The sequence below is a fragment of the Elaeis guineensis genome, chromosome 12 (assembly GCF_000442705.2).
Source record: "Elaeis guineensis isolate ETL-2024a chromosome 12, EG11, whole genome shotgun sequence".
Taxonomy (NCBI): domain Eukaryota; kingdom Viridiplantae; phylum Streptophyta; class Magnoliopsida; order Arecales; family Arecaceae; genus Elaeis; species Elaeis guineensis.
The window spans coordinates 32,518,873-32,540,928 of NC_026004.2; the positions used below are offsets into that span (position 1 = coordinate 32,518,873).

Sequence of the window (22,056 nt, forward strand, 5' to 3'; positions counted from 1 at the left end):
TTTGAATGAAAATAAAATTTATCTTTTTATTAATCAAATCAATATTTTAAGTATAAATTTGTGTCTTAAAGTATTACAATATATCAGTCATATTGATTTTTAGGACATACATCCAACAAAAACAATAATGAATACCTCATGATTGGCAACTGAAGAAACTTCGGGAGAGGGTTTTGGGGTGACAATTCTTCGGTGGCTGAGTTTTATCTTTTAATAACTCAACCTATAGCAGATCAATAGTGTCAGCAGTACCCTTGAGCGATTCTTCTTCTGAGTTTTTGTTGATATTCGGTACTAATGTAGACTTAGAAAATGTGGTCCTGCCTATCTCTATCAAGCACCTCACTCTACTTAGCCATCATGAGAGAAGAGGAGTGGGCTTGGGTTTACGGACTACTCCTTTTCTCCTCTTCAAGGTAGCAATGTGGGATTTGCTGATGCCAGCCGAATTGAGAGAGCCTTTAATGAGACACATGATGTAAAAATTGGTCAAATATGATTGTAAACCTATATGATCTATATATAAGCAGAATTGTTTAGCTTGGTTAAAACATATGAATACCTTTATTCTTAGAAGGAACCAGAGCTTGCCTATAGATGGTGGAGATTTTTCATTGGTTGATTGTAAGATAGAAAGGAGATCAATCACTAAGTCAAGAGGTGCACTAGTGTCAATGCAAGCCAAGATAGTGGTGCTCTTGAAATGAAGTTTGATGATGTAAGCATCCCACCAATTTACGATTCTTTATTTCATGGCAAATTAAGAGTTGAAGTGGATGAAATATAGTCCAAGCATAGTTGCTCATAAACAAAGATCAGATGTGACTCAGAAAGAAGTGGCTGATTAAAAAATAATGTTCAGAGAATACAGGGGTGGATATGGGATCACCTTAGCAAGACCGAGTTGGTGGGTAATATTGCTCTACTGCATATTTATTATTATCTAACCATTTCATGGTATAATCGGCATGAAAATCTCTAGGGCCAAGAAAATATCTCACCCTCAGCTTCGGCCTCCTTAGGGTCTATGTCAGCCTGAGACAAAAGGAGCTAGGAATGTTTCATAGCATGAAGAAATAGACAAAGGAAGGAGTTGGAACAATGAGCTAAGCTTTATAAAAGTTTTTAAAGTAATCGGCAAAGGAAAGAATTGGTGTCATCATGCGAGTGAAGAGGAGACCAAGAAAAACCTACAAATCCAAACAAAAAAAGAGATGATATGTTTTTGTCTAGAGACAAGTCCATCTTGATATCCAAAGGCCTTCATGTAGGATGCAATTGACCATTTTGCTGAAATCAAGGCCAAAGTCAATCTTAAGGATTTCAACTAAGGTGTTTGTGCTAAATACTTGACTAGTAGATCTAATGTTTAAAAGGAGTTCTAAATCTAGATGACTAGGACTAGACCACTAAAGTTGAAGTGGAAAGAACCACTAAAGTTGAAGTGGAAAGATTTGGTCATGGGATGCCTCACGCATATAGCAGCTAGAACTAAAGGACGATTGATAATGGGAGAAAATTTTGAAAAGATAAGATTAGTCTCTCAGATAACAATTTTTTGCCATGAAACTTAGTCAAACCAAAGACCACCGAAAGGTAGATTTTGGTTGGCCATGGATGATATCAATTAGGGTTCTTCCAAGCTGAAGTCCTTCCTTTCATACAGAAAGACTTTTTTAGAGGGAATGAGAAAAGAAAGAGAAAAGAGCACCAGAAACCTTAGAACGAAGAACAAAGCCAAAATTGAGGAAGCCTACGGGATCCTTAATGAATGTTTGCAAGTTCACTCATCAGAGAATACCAGTGCGAGTAAGTTCATCTTGATGTTGCAAAACAACGGTTCGAAAGGTAACTTTAGGGTCCATATTAGCTAGATGATTTGAGAGAATGGTCTGCAATAAAATGAATGATAACAAACACCTAGGAGGTTTAAGATTGTGGTAGAATAGTAGAAGAAGGCATTTGATTTATAGTTGAATGATGTTCTATACTAAGATGTAATCTGAAGAGATTCATTTTGATCAAAGATCTTCAGGGATCATGTTGCAGTAACTTTTGGAAGACAACTTGTGTTATATAGGCACTTAGCCACTATATTGAGGAAGAGGAAGCGACCTTATATGGTTCTTGTACGACAATAGCGACAAACTTAAGAAAGATGAAAATTTTGATAGATTGAGTTATTTGAAAAATTATTCAGCTGTTGATGTTTTGCACAAAGTATGAACATGATTGGCATATCCCATCATCTTTTTTGACCAATAGCTGATTGGACATAGGGGGCATTGTTTACATTGCATTTCAGCTAATGATGGCATCTAGGGAACATGTGCAGACTCAACCATATAGCAATGCCAAGGTAGGATAATGACAAGTGACCTCTACCAAACATCCTAAACTACAGTGATATCTCAAAAGCTAGAACATTAACACTGTCTAGAAGAATAAACCAAGTAAGCTTAAAGATGGCTTAGCATAGGAATTATAGCTTTATAAGGCGAGTAAGGAGAGCGTCGATCATGATAAGTTGAATTATTAAGGATAGGCTAAATGAAGAACAACCATGGTGAGTTTGAGGTCGACTAAATATGATGATTTATGAAAGCCACTATCAGTTTGACAGATGGTATGAGACCTCACGGTTATTAGAAAGTGAAGAGTGGATGATGGTTAGTGCTAGTTATTATGACTATCAAAGAAGTGACGGTTAGATATGGATAGCTGTCAGCATTGAAAATGAGTGGTTATCGCATTGGTTATCATGTTATACATAAATGGTAGGATGCAACCTGAAGAGTAGATCCTTTGGTCAACAAATACTTATCTCTATCCTTATCTTTTCTTATAATTTATCATTGTATTTATCTTTAACTTTCTACCTTTCATTATGTAGTTCCACTTTAGTTTTTCCACAGATGTAGCATAGAGTCATAACCTCAACTACATCCCTCCTCTTCTTTTAGGAGTCCTTGAAGTTTAAGGCATCAGGATCTACACCACCAGCTCTTCGCCCTATTGTCGTTCCAACTATTTGATGTTGGTGATATGTCTATGCACACGAACCTTCTAGAGAATACGTCCATCATTTGAACCCCCTCTCCTCCAGTAGAGGATTTCCTAAACAATACTAATACATGGGATTACACACATACCCATATAAGTTCTCGCATATTCTCCCATTTAAATCTTGGCATTCTTACAGTGCTAAGGGTAAATCCATTCAAATGTAATCATAAATCCCACAAATCCAATTACAAATATTGCGATTGGTCAGTGATCAATCCAAATATGTCATTGCTGCAGTGAACTCTAGTCCACATCAGCTATGGGTTGGATTTACTATAATACTATTTGTGACAACCTAATATCTCATCCAAAAAGGCTAGCCAGATGAAGATGTTAATTGGATCTCTTAGCCTCCATAAATATGCAAGATCTACCCAGCAGATAACTGGTATGGGATTAAACACATACCTGCACCGATTTCAACATGTAGACAACTTACTAATAGACAAATTCTTAATAAAAGAATCTTGGAACATTTTAATATCTTTAAAAAGTAATCATAAACATAGAACCTTATTGAAGTCTGGAGGGGCTTTCTCTTTTCTTTTAAACAGGTTTCTTCATTGATAAATCTAATGAAGAAGTTGAAGTAACAAAATACAAGGTACAATTTGGAACATTCAATTCTTGTTAGAGAACCATTGATAAGAAAATTTGATGCTATTACAATCTCTTAGGTTGCAAACCTTCTAAGGACGAAAGGTACACATCATAGATAGACAACTACGATCATGGACACTTGAAAAGACCAATTCTCAACAAGAAAAATCTTAAAACACTCAGAGAATGATAATATATATAGAATCCCATTAAAATTTGATGGGATCACAACCTCTCATATTGCAACCATCCATATAGCATATTTTTAAAAGACAACACTAATCACTATAAGGCAAGAAAATAGATATTTACAATGGTATGGATAGATACTTCAAATGCCCAATTCGAGATTATTTATAGAAAAAATCCTCGAGTTTTTTTTTCCAAAATATAACAATTAAAAGATATGTTGCAGCAACTTCATAACCACAATAACTGGGCAGAGAATATTTATACACATAGAAAGAAAAATAGAATAGAGAAAAATAAAAATGAAACAAAGATGAAGAAAAACATATATTTTCTTACATAGGCTCTTGCTATACAACCAATATTTAAGTAGATATCATGTCTGAAAATGGAATCCACTTCTAAGCCCCATATAATTCAACTACCATCCTATATCTTCTTAGGCTCAATTATCTCATATCCTCATTGAACTCATGCTCATCTCAATACTCAATCACCTTCTCATAGAACCAACCAACCCAATTAGGAATTATTAGTAGCTTCTAACACCTCTAGAGAGAAGTTTTTGGAACGTGATACTTCAAGTACATGTGTCTCTATATGAAGCTTCATCTTTTCATGGAATAACTGGGGCGCATCTCCACTATCCATTACATGAAGTATTTGATGGTAGTTTGACATTTATTCAGTTTCTTCCAGTTGCATGGAGAGAGATTGATGCAGAGAGGCAGAATGACATGGGGGAGAGAGAGAGATTTGCATCAAACTCTTGAACTGAGGAATGTTAACCCATCAATTTGCAGTTCTATATAATGCAGTAAAACTTATACTATAGAATACAAAGACCATTTACAAGCCACTTAAAAGATAAAGAGTCTTGAGTAAAAACAAAGTGTAAGAAATTTACTATAAGTTTAACTTAGAGTACTTGGTGATTCAGTCTCAATTCAATCTATGGTATGCAAGAAGAGGGAGGCCTTTATCCATATGAAGGGTGAACATGGTCCTGTATGCAGCAGTCTTGGACTCGTCATCAAGTTTGAATTTGAAGAAATGAAGGAGAGCAGCGGTCAAGATCTTCATCTGCCTATATGCAAATTCCTTCCCTAAGCAGATTCGAGGACCCGCCTATCATGCATAGACATCAAACACGTATTACATAGATGCAAGCAGGCACCAGCAAGCATATAGTTCCAGATATATATGTAAATGGTTCCTTTTGGTTAGATTTAAATACATGACATCCTACATCTATAAACTTTTGCATTGTCAAATCAAAATTTGTAATGGAAGCCCATCTAAATTGATTATTTATAAACTAAACTGCATATCTAGATTTCCTTTGGTACAGTTGTAACAAACAAATAGGGCAGCAAAATGTTACATGTCCATGTTGAAGGGCCCTTTCCTTTGTTCTTGACTTCTGATTGCCTAGCATGTAACAATTAATTTAAACAGTTCAACTTGGCACCTTTCTCCGTGGAGCTTGTGCTTTTGAGTTTTGACTTCAGGTCAGAAAGGTGGCACTTTCACATTGTTCTCCCCTTTATGAAATTTGGGAATCAAAATCATGTTCATTGTATCACTGTTTCTAACTATGAGTGACTACAGATATCAAATCTTACGATGTATTAAGTCAATAATTGATGGAACTTTCCTCTAGTGAATTCCCATCTCAATGCTCTCTCTCTTTCTCAAAGAATCGAAAAGGATATTCAAATAAATATAAATGTAAACAAATTAATATCATGATTAGTTTTGCCTCTCTAAAATGGTAATTTTCCAAAGCCCAAACCAATCCAGAAAATGAAACTAGGTTGAACAAGGACAGAACGTTTTACATCTGGTTTACAAGTAGCCTGGTTAGCCTTAAAGATCATCTGATTGTCTCAAAAGATTTCGCTGCATCCTTTGTAGAAACCACAACAGCCTTAGTTGTTGCAATTTATTTAACAAGATTAAAACTGATTACCAAGATTTAGAAACAAAGAACCGAGCTGTTACATCACCAGCAAATACTGTTATGTAGTATCAAAATTTAGCGTCTAACTAATAACTATTTTTGCCTTGTGACATCTAATTTGACCATCTGGAAGATCTGATTGCTCTAGACCATACTCAATATCTGTTTAACAAGATATTGGTTGCTTATTAGTTGTTTTACTTCCTGGGCTAACTCTTGAGCTGCTATGCTAACATTGCTCACCATTTTTTCAGAGACATAAGGACCATATTAGGGATAATATACTAAAAAATCAATTTGTGCTTTTACTAATCTTGCATGAATTAAGTCACATTCATGGAAACTATTGTCATTAGTGCACAGAGGTCTAGATTCATCATATGCAACTCCAACTAGAATGTACTTATAAATGGATTATAAAGTTTAAAGCATCATTCATCTCTTCTTCACCTCCACTGCATATAATTTCAACCTTCACATTGGATCACCATATGAAAATTCTGTTTGTTCATCAATTTGCTATGCATGCATAATGTTGAAAGGAAAAGCCCAAATGAATAATTCATTAATGAGATCTCATCCCTTTAAATGGATGAGAAACAAGTACATAAAGAAAGAAGTACACATATTTGAAAAGTAAGTATATATCATGTTTAGAGATATACTAGGTTTAGAGACATATTAGATTTAGAAACATACTAAATATGTCCTTCCTATATAAAGACTTATTAAATAAGAATAATTCTAAGACGACTCCTCAAGCTCGAGCATATATATCAAACATGTCCACCTTGTTATACATAGAATTGAAAATACCAAAAAACAGAGACAGCCAAAATATCAGCTAACTACTCGGATAATGGAGTGAATGGTATTATGATGATTTTGTTCATCACAGCATCTTTTTAAGGGTGTCCCAGATTTATTTAGCTATCTTCAGGAACATAACATCAGCACTAACCTTTTCCTCCATGCTATTCAACAATCATGACATGACACAACAGTCACTAGCAGCCAGTCATCATAGGTAAGATCTATGAGATTTGGAGAATCTTCAGTCAGATGTCGTATCTTTCATTGGGCATCAATAAACAGTTTAAACGATTGGGCCCACAAAAGGTAATTAGTGCCATTAAGCTTCACAATAGTTACTGTCAGATTCTTTGTTATAATGCAGAATCAGGAGTCAGAAGCGTCAAGAGTTATTTGTTGTCATTATTTGAGGATGCCATAGCAGCCAGAGAAGAGGACAGAAATAGCCAGACAGAGAAATCACGGATAGTGTACCACTTTCGTGTTTAGTAGATAGTCAGAAAGATAGTCAAAGAACTTTTACATGACATAGAAAAGAAATCTATGTTGATTTGTCCAAGAACAGATTGCTCTTCGGGATACACAAAAGATCCCTCAGCCAATTTTGTAAAATCACAAGCAAATTTCAGTAAACAACCAACAGCAAGCAGAAACATTAATCAGACCTTCAAGATGCATGGTAAAAGATGGATTGCTATAGTATGAACAGATTGATTTCAGAACTGCAGTAGTAAGGATTTAGAAAGGACAAGAATCCAAAGTCTTAGGCAGCGGCTAGGGTTCTAGCAAGAATCAGAGGCAGCCATCATCAGAGATCTCTAACAATGGAGGAAGAGGTGATGAAGAAGGCTGATGAGGAGATGGAAAGTGACGGTGGTGGTGATTTAAAAGGCTTTGAAAAGAGAAGAGATAGGTAGGATTTTTTTGAGAAGAGAGTTGGAACCTTAGTGCGGCTAGGGCTTTGAAGATTGCTGACGAAGAGGATGGGCTATGATGTGTGGTAGGAGGGGTAGCAGCTAGGCTAGGGTTGTGGAGAGGATGCAGCAACCTAGCTTTGATACCATGTTAAAAGAAAAAGCTCAAAAAAATAATTGATTAATATGATCCCATCTCTTTAAATCGATGAAAAATAAGTACACAAGGAAAGAAGTACATACTTGAAAAGCAAGTATATACCATGTTTAGAGATATAGTAGGTTTAGAGACATACTAAATATATCCTTCCTATATAAGGACTTATTAAATAAGTATAATTTTAATACATAAAATGCTCTCAATTTCTGCAAAAGGTATTAGTTTCAACATCTCCTACCTAACAAAACCATCATGACATGATATGTATGTCCTCTAATGGAACCAATAATGCCTAACAAATGAAGCTAGGAATTTACAAATAGGAGCCTAAATTTAAAACTTCATGAGCTACTTGTATTTATCACTCTACATATAACCAGCTCATTTGAGACTCATTTGTGATCATGGTCTTTATAGATTTTATAATACTTTTTTCCTTCTTTTTCTTTGATAAAGTATTAGGCCATCTATAGTTTCTTTAGTCTTGTAAGTTGAGCTTAAGATATTTTGTTTGTGAACTAAAGTGTATCTCTACTTCTTCTTCTTCTTCTTCCTTTTGGAGGAGAATCATCTAAAAGTGTATTAACAAGTTGTGCTCATAATTTTCCAAGAATCATATGCCTTTAATTATCGTATGAAGAGGTTCCTAAGATTCATCATTGGAGAATCTTTTATGCTTATGAAACTGCTAAAACTACTCTAAACATCTTAACCTCTTTTGTGTTGCTTCCATAAACAACTTCTATCATATCTGCATCTTTTTGCAAGCCCGCATTATTTTCTTTAGCTATTGAGAGAGTAAACAAAGGAATTTGATTTTTTTTCCCCATCCATATTGATATACTGATATGAGATAATCTCCTCATCAAATCCACCTTGATGCAAAGCAAAGCAAATTAGCATCATGCAAAATTCTTGAAGGATATATATTCACCCTCAGCAATCAGGTTACTCCTTTTTCAATGAAGGAAAATACCCTACATGCCCAGATCACCAAAAAAAAGGAAAAATCCTATATGCTAGAGTACCTCCAATGACATCTTTGATAGGTTCAATGATTTCTTGGCTATTAATTTATAGAAATACTCTTGCATTAAGAATTCAGGAATTTCTTGACCAAAGATCCTTCAAATGTGGTGCTGTTGAATGGGCAAGTTCTACTACAATTGTTGTATATGAGGTAAAATCATTTTGAATTTTAATTTTGTGAGAACATCATTTTATTGCTTTTCATTAAACCTGTTATGAAAGTCATGTTTATATGAAAGAGAAAATAATTGACTTGTATGAAAACATCGTTCAATTACTTTCCATAAGCCAATTCTGGAAGAATGGCAATTCATAATACCTAAGAAGTAAGTTTTATGAAGTTGGTGAAAATTGAGGATTTCTGATAATTCATTTCCCTAGGACTCATATACAGTTACATAGTTTTTTTTTTTTTTTTGGTAGGGATATACAGTTACATAGTTACAAAACAGATTATGAATATTACAATTCCTATCTATAAAATACACCACTGGACTTCAACTATTGCATTCCACAAATTAACAGTCATTTTCTTCAGAGTCCTTGGAAATTTCAGAAATTAGAACGCCCCTATATGCACAGAAGCCATCTACTTCAGATTTCTTTTGAGTAACGGAGATGCTAACACAATGTGCACTTGTAGACTAATAATACCTGCATGCCAAATGAGCTGCATAGCCCTTTCAACCACTATGTCTGAGGGAAAGGTTAGACTGGCTTGTCCAAGCCTCCCTAAACCTCCTATATGGTCACATAATTGGTTGGTGCTTTCGTGCATAACTGCACATGAGGGCAATCTTGTCTCCATAACTAAACATTTACTAAGCAAACCATACTTCCTCTAAAAGCTGACAAATTCCATTCTTTTTTTCAAGTTTCCATTTTCTGAGATCAAACGATCTCTACACAACTATACTTCTTTTATACTAGGCCACATGACACCTTCCACTGGGTGATTAAGACTTTTTGTCAGCAACTCCCTCTAAAATTGATAGTTACTGACTATCACTCTTCTCCATTGTCATGAAAAGCATCATACAAGAACAAGAAGACCCACTTATTCACGCTTCTCATTTCTCTCGTCTAAAATCCCATATACATCTACTACCAAAAGGAAAAAAAAAAAAAAAGCAATCCCATATAAATCTAGATCCTGTGCATAACTGCAATGAAGGGCAAACTTTTACATTGTTAGATAGCCCAACTTTTATAAGAGAGTCGATGACTGTCTTCTTTGTCTCTTAAAGAAAATGTAAAAAAGAGAAATTTTCCACATATACTGTATCCGAAATCCTTCATTAATCGTTGACATACCAAACTTTCTAATTGGTGTTTGAATTTTAATTTGTTAGTAGTTATCTTTCCCTTTCCAAAGAAGTAGTCATCTTTTACTTTTCTAAAGTGACGATTGTTGACCATCTTCCCCTTCTCTCTCTGGAGAGGTGAAATTGGCAAAGCAGTTTCTCAAAGTTTCAGAGGTGAAAATTGTTGACAATCCATGAGATGTGAAAGGTCTAAATTCAGCACACATGGGAGCTGATAAAAACAGATTCTCAAAGTTTCAGAGCTTCAAAGAAACATTTTCATTACCCAATTTTGGAGCTACAGATTTCAGAATTCAAACAGAAAGTATGTATTCCGAGCCTTGTTTTCAGAGAATTTAGATTCAGAATTTTACCCCTATTCTCTAGACTTTCAGAGATTAGAGATAGTTTGAACAGGACTGTTACCGAGATCACTGATAATACTTCTGGAAACGTCTGTATTTCCTCCAATCAATATAAGATGTATACTCTCTATGAATGGAAGGTTACAGCCCTTTGTAACTGATAAACATACTTATAAATAAATAACAGAGGTTTAACCTCTTTTCCATCATAAAAGAAAGTTGGCAAAGCAGTGGAACCCATTGTTTGAAACAAACTTATTCTCCTTTAGTTTTCACATAAAAAATTAAAACAATAGTTTCTCCCATTCTAATGCCTTCAGGTAATCCTAACAAGTTTCTCTCTCTGTCTCCTGTGATGCAGAAACATGTTTTCTAATAAGCAGTCTATGGCCAAATATCCAAATGATTCTTTCAAAATAAAAGAATATGAGGCATGCAGCTTACATTGAAGGCGACAAATTTAAATGGACTCTCAGGCCTGAAAACTCCATTCTCAAGCCAGCGCTCTGGCCGAAAGTCCTCAGCATCTTCACCCCAGAGATAAGTCATCCTTCCCATAGCATAGGTGAGATAGTTTACTGCATCTCCTTTCTTAACTTTGAAACCGTCTGGGAGGACATCATCCTCATCTGAAATCTTCACATCCTGTTACAAAAGCAGTAAAAGAACAGACCATATTATTGCTCTAAATTATAAACAATGAACCAACAAAGGCTCATCAAAACATCTAGGTTTTCACTAATGGGTCAGACCACTGGGACAGCAGGGTAAAGCCGCAAAGTCTCAGCGAGTGCAGCATGGAGATAATGCATCCTGCCAATGACTTCTTCATTCAGGCAAGCTGAGAATTCCATGATGTCAGTTTTACCACCTTCAAATTTTGTAACCTCCCTGATTTCAATAGCAATCTTCTCCTGTAGCAGAGGATGCTTGCACATCATAAAGAAGAACCATGAGAGGGTGTTTGCGGAGGTGTCTTTCCCTGCTATTAGGAAATTGAGAATTATGTCCCTCAGGTATCGATCAGTCATGTTCTCCGGATCCTTCTCACTCGCCAATATAAATCTTGATAATATGTCTTCTTTGCTTTTCTATACATGCATCCAAGAAGGTTAAAAAATAGCAAGTATAATTCAGCATTCACCATAAAGTTCCAGAATGTGTATTTGTTTTCTAAGAGAATAATTGGAATATGCTTACAGTTTCTTGCCTGCTTTTCATCTGCTCCCTCTTGTGGTGAATCAGCTGGTACACAAAGTCATCAATCAATTTGAGGTTCCTCTTGAGCTGAGCCTCTAATCCAATGTTCAGAAGCTTCTTGATTTCCCAGAATAAATCAGCATACCGCCGGAACACAATGGAGTTAGAGTCGTCAAAAGCCTTGCTGAAGTGAACCCCAAACTCATTAGAGCCTGAGAGAGTGTCTAGCTCGACACCAAAACCCACTTTGAAGATCGAATCCAGAGTCAATCTCATCAGAAGATCCTGCAATGAAAACCAAAAGGATCAATTACCCAGAGAAACATACATGGCCGCCTTTCTATTATCTAAATGACAATGATCAAACCTGCACATCTATCATGGTTGCAGTGTTCACAGCATCTGAGATCTTTCTCACTAGCTTCGCTGCATTTTGTTGGAACACAACACTACTAGAGTCTCGAAGAACTTTGGTTGAGAACTCATAGCTTGCAAGCTTTCTTTGGTGGCGCCACTTCTTGCCATCCACTGCAAAGATTCCATCGCCAAAGAGATCCTTCATTATCTTATAATTGTACTGACCCTGTCAACATGTCACAGATTATGTAGGAAAGTTTTAAGTAATCAAAGAAAGAGGATCAGAATCAGAGGCAATATTAGAAGCAAGAACCTTGCTGTATTTGGAGAAGTTGGACTTGAGAATGTGCTCGATGTTAGCAGGATCGGCAGTAAAGATCTCACTGTGGGAAGGCCCGATCAGCCGAAAGGTTTGGTGCCTGCGGGCAATACTGGTTAGGAAATCGAAAAGCGTGTTGAAGTAGATGAGCTGATGGAAGATGGTGCCCGCAATGGGGGGTCTGTCAGTCTTCTGGATTGATTCCTTGATATAGAAGATGGAAAAGGAAATGATAGAAGCCACAACATAGAGAATTATCGCTGCAAAAGCTATAGAGAGAAAAGAGAAGGTGAAGAAGCCAAGTGTTGCAGCGAACTGTAAGAGTTGAGAAGCCATGGGAGGGTACATGGTGAAGGAATCGGCAGAAAATCATTTGCGGATCTGTATCTCTATTAGACGGCTCAGAAACAACAAGAAGATGTATGTCGCCTTCACGCCTGACGCTCTGCATGACATCGACTGCCAGGCCTATTTTTCTATATCATCCGTAAATTTGACGCTGCGTCCATATTTCGAAGAAAAGGGAGGATGAAGACGGACGAAATAAAAAAAAAAATAATAATAATAAAAAAAATTCTCTTCTTAAAAATTTTATTGAATAATCATAAAAATTTGATTATAATATTGATCAAGATTTTATTTATAGGCTAAAAGTTCTGATTCAATAATAAAAAAAAATCGAAATAAAATAAAATAAGAATAAATCAAAACTAGACTCTATATCTGATTAGGACTCTAGCATGTTCTTGTTGACAACAGTTGAATTAGACTCCGAAATTTACAGTGATAGCTTTGTAGAGATCGAAAAGATTTTTACAGAATAGAATCATAATAACGATTTTGACATCGGATGAAAAAATTATGGCCATTGTAACTCGACAGTGTCGAATTAACAGGATCTAATACAATCAGCTAGATTTTTGATTCTTTCAAGTTCTGTCCCTTGAACTTAGGTACTGATCGGCTACGGCATCTGCATCAAAATTGTATAGCTGTTGGTATCTACTTCACCACCAGTTTGACATTGAAGTGGGAATAGGGAAGGGAAAGAGCCAATCCAATACGCTGCTGGTCTTGTCTGCACATACTCTTGCATATTCCCAGCTCAATTTGTCCCAACTAACATTCAGCAAAACAATAAAACAACATTATTTCTCAAAAGAACATTATAACAATGTCAATTTCAAAAGGAAGGGGCACAAGATCAGTCCTCAGCCCGTGGCAATGAAATAGGTGCCGGGCTGGGCTGCTTGGCCTCTTTCCTGGTCCATAAACATTGACAAACGATGCATCCACTTTCCACGAGGACAAGGAGAAACTAATGCAACAATATTTATATTTTCTGAATCTGGTACATTAATTCTTAAGAACCCATCATTCTGTATGAAATATAGAATTACAAATGCCAACAACAATTTTGAGATGTATCTTTGAAAGGCATAGACATTATCAGCCTTGTGCCTTTTGCCCATAATTGCAACGTAGCATCACAAGACATCTTAGATCATCACAATAAAAGTACAATACATAAAACTATAAACTGCAGGGAAACTTATTTGGCTTCTGGGATCACAATTATTGTTCTATGCACCATCAGATTCCATAGTTAAGGGTGGAACAGAACAATTAACAGGAAAGGGCACAACTTATGATAGATAAGGATGAAAGTCTTAATTTATTTGATGCTGGCCATGAAAATGTCTGAAATATGCCCTGCAGTGGCCTCTGAATTCTTTCCAAAGCCACTTGGCATATTCACTCTGTTGCATAAGCCTCAAAATTGTCTAGCAATATTGAACAACTGTTGAACCTTCTAATAAGCTCTTGAATAAATAAGATGGTAGTCTGATTATTTGACAGAAAGAAAGAATAAGGACATGATATTTCTACATTTTGAAAAACATGTGCACCCCTTTTTTAATTGGAAAAGATGCACTTTGAAATGAATTCCTATCAACTCTGACTTTGATGCAGCATATCTACTAAATCATTCACCATTCAGAGGACTTTTTACGTTCAGTATTGTCTTGATGCATCTCTAGATTATTGACAATGGTAACTTTTTTATTGAGGATAATTTTTGATTTTCACAACTTGATTTCATTGATCTCCAATAGGAGTATTTATAGATTACAAGACCAGCTATTACAGCAATTACAAGAAAAAGGAACATCTTGATTACATACTCACTTAGGCCAAAGAACCAAAAGTAGAATTGCTAAATAAAGAGAAACCAAAAATAGGTGTGCAGGCTAAATATGAATATATATTGACTTATTAAACATAGAGAGAAAACAAATAAGAGTATATGCCAAAAGTAGAGTGATGAGGTGGAATGAATATGTGCTGACACATTCCCTCAAGATGAAGAGTCAGGATCACGAATCTTCAACTTGTCCCTTAGGAACCTAAAACGTGAGGTACCCAAGGGCTTGGTGAGAATATCGGCAAGCTGATCTTGGGTGGAGATGAACTGAATAGATAATAGATGTCGTGCAACACGCTCACGAACGAAATGAAAATCAATTTCGACATACTTCGTGCGAGCATAGAAAATAGGATTGGCCGAGAGATAAATGGCCCCAATATTGTCACACCATAGAATGGGGGGGGGCCCATGTAAGGGATAGCCAAGTTCTTGAAACAATGACTCAAGCCAGATTAGTTCAGCTGATGCATCTGCTAAGGCCTTGTATTCAGATTCTGTGGATGATCGAGCAACTGTCTTCTGTTTACGAGATGTCCATGAAATAAAGTTGGGGCCAAAAAAAATTGCATAGCCCCTAGTGGAACGCCTATCAGTCCCACTATCTGCCCAATCTGCATTGGAGAAGGCTTGAAGAGAGCGAGAGGTTGATCTCTGAATTTGTAACCCATGATCAGCTGTAGCTTGAAGGTACCGTAAGATGCACTTGATCATAACCCAGTGATCAGAACTAGAAGACTGCATAAACTGACATACTTTATTCACTGCAAAGAAAATGTCAGGGCGTGTCAATGTAACATACTGAAGAGCTCCAACAATGGAGCGATACTGTGTAGGGTCTGGATAAGGAGCACCCCCTGAATCAGAACCCTGTGTCATGGCCATTGGGGTCTGAACAGGTTTACAATCAACCATGTCTGCTTTTGAAAGAAGATCTCTAATATAGCGGGTTTGAGATAATAATAATCCGATAGAGTTTTGAACAGCCTCAATTCCTAAGAAAAAATGAAGATCATCAAGATCCTTAATAGAGAATTCTGTAGTGAGCTGACGAAGAAGTAGAGAGACCTGACTGGAGTCATTGCTAGTTACCAAAATATTATCAACATAGATGAGCACATAGAGGACATGAGAGTTCGTCCTCAAAATAAATAATGAAGGATCAGTCTTGCTGGCAACAAATCCTAGTCTGAGAAGAAACTGGGAGAGACGGTGAAACCAGTCACAGGGTGCTTGTTTTAACCCATATAAAAATTTGTGAATATGACAGACATAATCTGGATGATCACGATCTTCAAATCCTAGAGGTTGTGATATGTAGACTTCCTCTGTCAGGTTGCCATGCAGAAAAACATTATGAACATCTAATTGCTTGATGGACCAACCTTGAGAGATGGCAATGCTTAGAACAGCCCAAATGGTGGTAGGTTTATTAATCGGACTAAATGTCTCATTGTAGTCAAGACCAAGCTGCTGGTGAAACCCTTTTGCAACTAGGCACGCTTTATAGTACTCGAGAGAGCCATCAACCTTTTCCTTGATCCTGTACACCCATTTACACCCAACTAAATTTTTTTGTTGAGATGAACGTGAAACAAGAGACCACGTACCATTACGAACTAAAGCATTAAACTTCTCAGTCATTGCAACATGCCACACAGAGTGTTTAGATGCCTGAGTATAACAAGTAGATTCTATGGTGAGGATAATGCTAGTGAGGGCGGATGGCTATTTGGGACAGGGTCGAAGCACCATAGAATGTGTACGGATGGGTTGGGTAGGTTGTTTAGAGGAGGTTGTGTCTTGCTGGAAACTTGTCATAGGGAAAGATATGGGAAGAGAGGGTTTTGCGGATAAGGGATTGCAATAAGGATCAGTAAGTAATTTGGTCCAAACAGGTACAGAGTCTGTAGTACTAGAGGGGATGGAAGGGAGAATGGCCATGGGAGGAGGTGCTGGGGCAGATCGAGACATGGGGGATGCAACCGATGGTGAGGTGGACAATTGGAGCAAAGGAGATGGAGGAATGGATGGTGGAGGGTTGGCCTCTTGTAGAGGTCAAAATGATGTAACACCCCATGGCAGGGAAGAGGGAGATGGTGGTGGTGGACAATCCAATAGAGAGTGAGATTGAAAAGGAAAGATAGATTCGTCAAAGCGAACATGCCTAGCGATATATGTACGATTTATTTTCACATCAAGACATCGATAGACACTATGAGAGGGACTATAGCCGAGAAACACACGGTTGAGAGCGGTACTTCATTTTATGATAATTGTAAAGACGAAGAAAGGAAAAGCATAGACATCCAAAAATTCGTAGGAAGGCATAGGATGGTGGTTTATTGTAAACGAGTTCGAAGGGGGACACACCACTAGAGACTTTAGATGTCATCCTATTAATGAGAAATACAGCCGTTTCAAAAGCATAGTGCCAGTACAACATGGGTATAGATGCATGAGCAAGAAGAGACAGACCAATTTTCATAATATGATGGTGACGATGTTCAATAGCCTCTTGCTGCTCATGGGTGTGGGGAGCTGCGATACGATGGGTAATGCCAATTTTACTAAAAAATTGAGGAAAAGAGCGAAACTTCCCTCCCCAGTCAGTTTGGATTGATTTAATAGTATGAGAGAAATATCGTTCAACCAAAGCTTGAAATTGTAAGAAAATAGAGAACATATCAGATTGACACATTAATGGATAGAACTAAATATATTTATTGTGGTCATCAACAAAAATTACATAATAGCGATGTCCTAACAAAGATGGAGTAGGAAAAAGACTCTAAACATCACTATAAATGAGGTCTAATGAAAATTGACTACGACGATGGGATGGAGATAAGTGCAACTTACTGGACTTGTCTAACTGACACGAGGGACTAAAAGGAAGAAGATATGTAGACTTGCAGGGAAGATTATTGATTTTTATCGTGGAGCGAAGCAAGCGATAATGAGGATGGCCCAAATGGTTGTGCCAGCCATCAAGAGTGATGCTCTCGGCCATGTGAACAGATGCGGACAAAGAAGAAGTGCTGAAACGGAGAGTGTATAATCCTCCTTCACTCAGACCGGATAATACTGTGGTCTTGGTAGTTCGATCCTTCACAAAAAAATGATATGGATAAAATTCAAAAAAGACATTATTATCTTTTGCAAACTGTTGCACGGAAAGTAAATTTTAGAAATAGAGGGAACGTGTAAGATATTAGATAATTGAAAAGAAAGAGAAAAGTGAGGAGCAAAAAAAAGAACTATGACCAATATGTAATATATGTAATCTCTTACCATTGCATACATGCACCTGATCAGGACCAGTGTACTCAACATAGGAGGACATAGAATGAATGTCAGGAGTAACATGGTGAGATGCTCCTGTATCAGGGTACCAGGTGAGAGCGGTGGATGGGTGAGGGGTAGAGAGAAGTGGTGGATTAGGGTGATGGTGAGATGGATTTGGATTTGGGTATAGTGAATATGAAAAATTTGCATTGGATTGTGGTGAATATGGATAGGACTGCTGAGGACGATAGAAGCAGGTGGCATTAGAGTGATTGTTACGATTGCAAAAGAAACACCATTGAGAACCACGACCACCAGATGAACCAAAACGATCATGACCTCGACCAAACCTGCCACGCCCCCCACGACCTCGATTAAAGCCACGACCAATAGAGGGCCTAGAGTCACTAGAAGAATGGAGGGACCGTTGAGCGGTATTGACGATAGAATTGGTAGAAGGAGTAATATCAGCAATAGTTAATTTTCTGAATGCCCGTATGCTTTCATGGCTAAGTAATAGCCCATGAAGTTCAATAATGCATTCTGAATGCCCGCTGCATGTTAACAAGTCCATGTGGTCTTTAACATTTCCTCATCCTTAGTAATGCAAGTAATATGTGGACTGCGACCTACTGCTGATCCCATTCAACACCCACTCCATTTCGTTCATCAAGTTCTCAGGTGACCCCTTTACAGAAAACTCAAGCACCTGTCCATCAACTTCAATCATACAGCAACCGGATGCAGATTTCTTTATCCCATGATGTTTTATGAAAGATCAAACTTGCTTTACATCCTCAAACAAGTTAGCCTTTTGCACAGATATCCGATACAATTATATAGAAAGCATGGTTGAGAGGATCCAACCCGATCAAATAGCCAACCATTCTTTCTCCTACATCTACATTTTCATGTGTCCGACACTCACCAAGCAATGCCCCACAAAAATGAGTCTGGCTCCATGGGCATGCTTCTGATCAGCCTTTCAGCGTCTTTGGATAGCCCTGCAAGCAAATCAACCATGCAGGCATAATGTTGCAGCTGTACCTCAATTAATTTGACTTGTTTCTTTGCTCCAAGCCACCACCAGCCTTTTTCTACCGGGCTGGGGGCACAAGCACTTAGAAGTACACCAAAGTCACATAATTAGGCTCTCATGCTTTTCCATCTCCTCTGAAAGACTAAAAGCCTATTCTCCAAGCCCATGTATGGCAAATGCTGAGATCATCGCCATCCATGACAAAACATCCTTTTTGGACATTTCGTACCTCTCTGCACACACCCACATTTCCCATACATGACTATGAATGCAGTTCCAATCACAACATCAAACTCCAGCCTGTGCCTCTTCAAAAAACCATATACTCATTCTCCCTGGTCCAGAGATCCCAGCAAAGGAGTCGCTGCTATTACACTGGCAACGGCAGTTCTGTAAAGCAGCATCTCATGGAACAAAGTCAATGCCTCCCTCAAACGGCCACCCTGCACAAACCAGTAATGATAGAATTCCAAGTTATGACATTCCTATCCTTCATGTCCAGAATCAGACGCAGAGCCAAATCGAGCTCCACGCCCCTCAAATACCCTGTCAAAATCCAGTTCCAAGAGACTATATCTCTGTGGAGCATTTCGTCGAACGACCTCCGTGCGGAGTCGATGAATCCGCTGCCCCAGTACAAGCGGACCATGGAGTTTTCGATGAAGACGTCTAAATGGAGGCCCAACTTGGAGACTATGGCGTGGAGACTCTGGCCGGCGGCGGAGTCGAGACGGAGGGAGCAGTGCTTGAGGAAGGCGAAGGTGAGGTGGTCGGGGCGGACGCCAGCACCGAGCATTTGGGCGTAGAGGGAGAGGGGGTTGAGAGGGGAGGAGGGGATGGCGTGGGCGCCGATCATGGCGTTGTAGGTGGAGGGGGCCAGGGCGGAAGGCGGCGGGGGAGGTGGCGTAGAAGAAGAGAAGGCGGGAGAGGAGGAATACGACGGCGAGGGGATGGAGGTTGGGAGAAGAAATGGATTTGGCGGAGCTCGCGCACGCTTTGGCATCGCCAATGAGGCTGGCGAGGGCGCCGCGCGCTCGCGCATTTCATACTTGGCGCCCGTGTTCTTCTGATGGAAATCAAATCGTCAGTCCCCTCTGCCTCCGGTTCGCGTCCAATCTTATGTGATTTGGTCCATTTAATTTGACTTAATCTAGATCAAATTTAACATGTTAAAAATTATTTAAAAAATTTGAATCTAGCTTGATCAGATATTAAAACACATCTAAAGTAAAGGAAAAAAAAATCTAAACTCATCAAATAATAAATAAATTTAAATCTGAGATATTTTATAAGATATAGATCTCATTTATAATTTAAATATTGTTCGAGCTACCATTTGAGTACGGAACTGGGGAATGGGGACTACATTTAAGGAACGGCGAAATGGGGATGACATTAGGGTTGGACCCCCAAGGATGAACCTAAAAAGATAGGGGTTAGCCCCTTCGAATCTCTAAAAAAGAAAAATCTCACTCCAACTCCATCTAATCCATTCAATTTTTTTTTTTGATTAAAAATTCAAGATTGGGGTCAGTTTCCATTTGATTTAGTTTATGTTAGTTCCACTTGACCCAATCTAATCATCATCTTTTAACATAATTAAACTTGTAATTGAATTTTAAAAAAATTATAGGGATATCCCCTCAATTTTAGCTCAATTTCACTTACATGCGCTGTCCTTTAAAAAATGTCAAACTAGTCCTTCTAGTTATGAATATGTTTTGATATGGTCCAACTATCTATCTCTGTTAATAAAATTTTTTAAAATAACAAAAATATCCATCTCCTCTCTCCTCCTATCCGATTGATCCCCTCCTCCTCCATAGTCGGTGTCCCACTTTTTTCCTCCTCCTCTCCTTTCTCCTCTTTCTCTTCCTTCTCCTCCTTTCTCCTCCCTTTCCTCTTCTTTCTCCCTCCTCCTTTCTCCTCCTCTCCTTTCTCCACCCATTCTCCTCCTTCCTTTTCTCCTCCTCTTTCTTCACCCATTCTCCTCCTCCCCTTTCTCCTCCCTTTCTTTCCCATTTACTTCTTCTCCAAACCTCCCATAAACAATCCCTCTCTACGATGGCCTCCTCCGCTTTTATCCTTTGTTGTTTTCCCCATCTTCTTCCTCCCCATCCTCTTCTCCTCCCTTTCCTCCTCCTCCACCCTATTTCTTGCTGGCGTCCCCTCTTCTCTCCTCTCCCTCCTTCTTATCCTCTTTCTTCTCATCCTCTTTCTCCTCTAAACCAATCCATGAGCTCTATTCTTTTAAATGGCCCCCTACACCCGTCCATTCTCATCGATAAAAAAATCCTTCCCCATCTCCTTTCTCCTCACTCATTTCTTCTCCTCCATGGTGGCTTTCTTTACCTCCTTTTCTTCCTTCTTATCCATTTCACCTTCTCATCTTCTTTTTTCTCCAAACTACCCATAAGCCATTCCCTTTATGGCAACCCTTTCCACCTCCACCTCTTTTCGTTGGTAACCTATTCTTTCTCCTCTTCTTCCTTTCTACTCTCTTCTCCTTCTTGTCCTCCTCCTCTAATCCGTTCCTTAACCACGACCATTCTTCCCTCTTCTCCTTCCTCTTTATCCACTTTTTCTTCTTATCTTCTTCCTCTCCATGCCCACCCATGAATAAGGGATATTTTCGTTCATTGAGAGAGAGATCTAACATCATTTATTGATAAAATAAATGGCTGGTCTACTTTGAAACATATCGATAATTAGAAGGGTTAGTTTGATATTTTTTAAAATATAGAGATATAAATGAAATTGTGCTAAAGTTAAGAGGGCGTTCCTGTAATTTTTTATTGAATTTAAAAATGTTGGGTTGTTGTTTGGTTTTGTTTTAGACATAATCTATTATACTTTTTCATTAGCTTTTGTATCAATTTGCTTATTATTTTCCATTGATGTGAAAATTACCAAAATAGATGTTGAGCATGAGTAGTGACTCTTTGCCAAGTAATTCTTAGCCTAGCAGAACTTGATAAAAAAAATCAGAAGGATGAAGCATACAAGGAAAAAGACCATACTTTTTTATCATGTAATTTGATGATGGTAATTTAAAAAAATCATTATTTTGTACTACTTGCTATCAATGTACCTATTATTGCAATGTAATTTGATGTAACTTTATTTTCCTACATCGGATAGATTTGCATAACAATTTAATTTTATATAAAATATAGAAATCAATATAAAAATCTAAGAGTATATTAGGTTTGAGAGAGTTGGACTCTAGAATGGGCATAGGAAT

At 37.8% G+C, this 22,056-nt stretch overlaps 1 protein-coding gene and 1 pseudogene across 2 annotated transcripts; both read right to left on the bottom strand.

The window, feature by feature from the left end:
* Positions 1 to 4,630: 4,630 nt before the first annotated feature.
* Positions 4,631 to 12,912, bottom strand: LOC105054700 (cytochrome P450 704C1-like). Of its 2 annotated transcripts, none has more exons than XM_010936269.4 (6): positions 12,274 to 12,894; positions 11,971 to 12,186; positions 11,604 to 11,888; positions 11,156 to 11,494; positions 10,848 to 11,048; positions 4,631 to 4,983 (listed from the first exon to the last, which is right to left on the bottom strand). In XM_010936269.4, exons 1-6 carry the CDS (start codon positions 12,625 to 12,627, stop codon positions 4,798 to 4,800), a joined length of 1,581 nt encoding a protein of 526 aa, XP_010934571.1. In that variant the 5' UTR covers positions 12,628 to 12,894; the 3' UTR covers positions 4,631 to 4,797. The 2 variants fall into 2 exon arrangements, with proteins under 2 accessions (XP_010934571.1, XP_073103168.1); XM_073247067.1 differs by lacking the exon at positions 4,631 to 4,983 and adding an exon at positions 10,557 to 10,753 and having other exon boundaries at positions 12,274 to 12,912.
* Positions 12,913 to 15,430: 2,518 nt separating this feature from the next.
* Positions 15,431 to 19,895, bottom strand: LOC109506469 (pentatricopeptide repeat-containing protein At3g62890-like; annotated as a pseudogene).
* Positions 19,896 to 22,056: the final 2,161 nt, after the last annotated feature.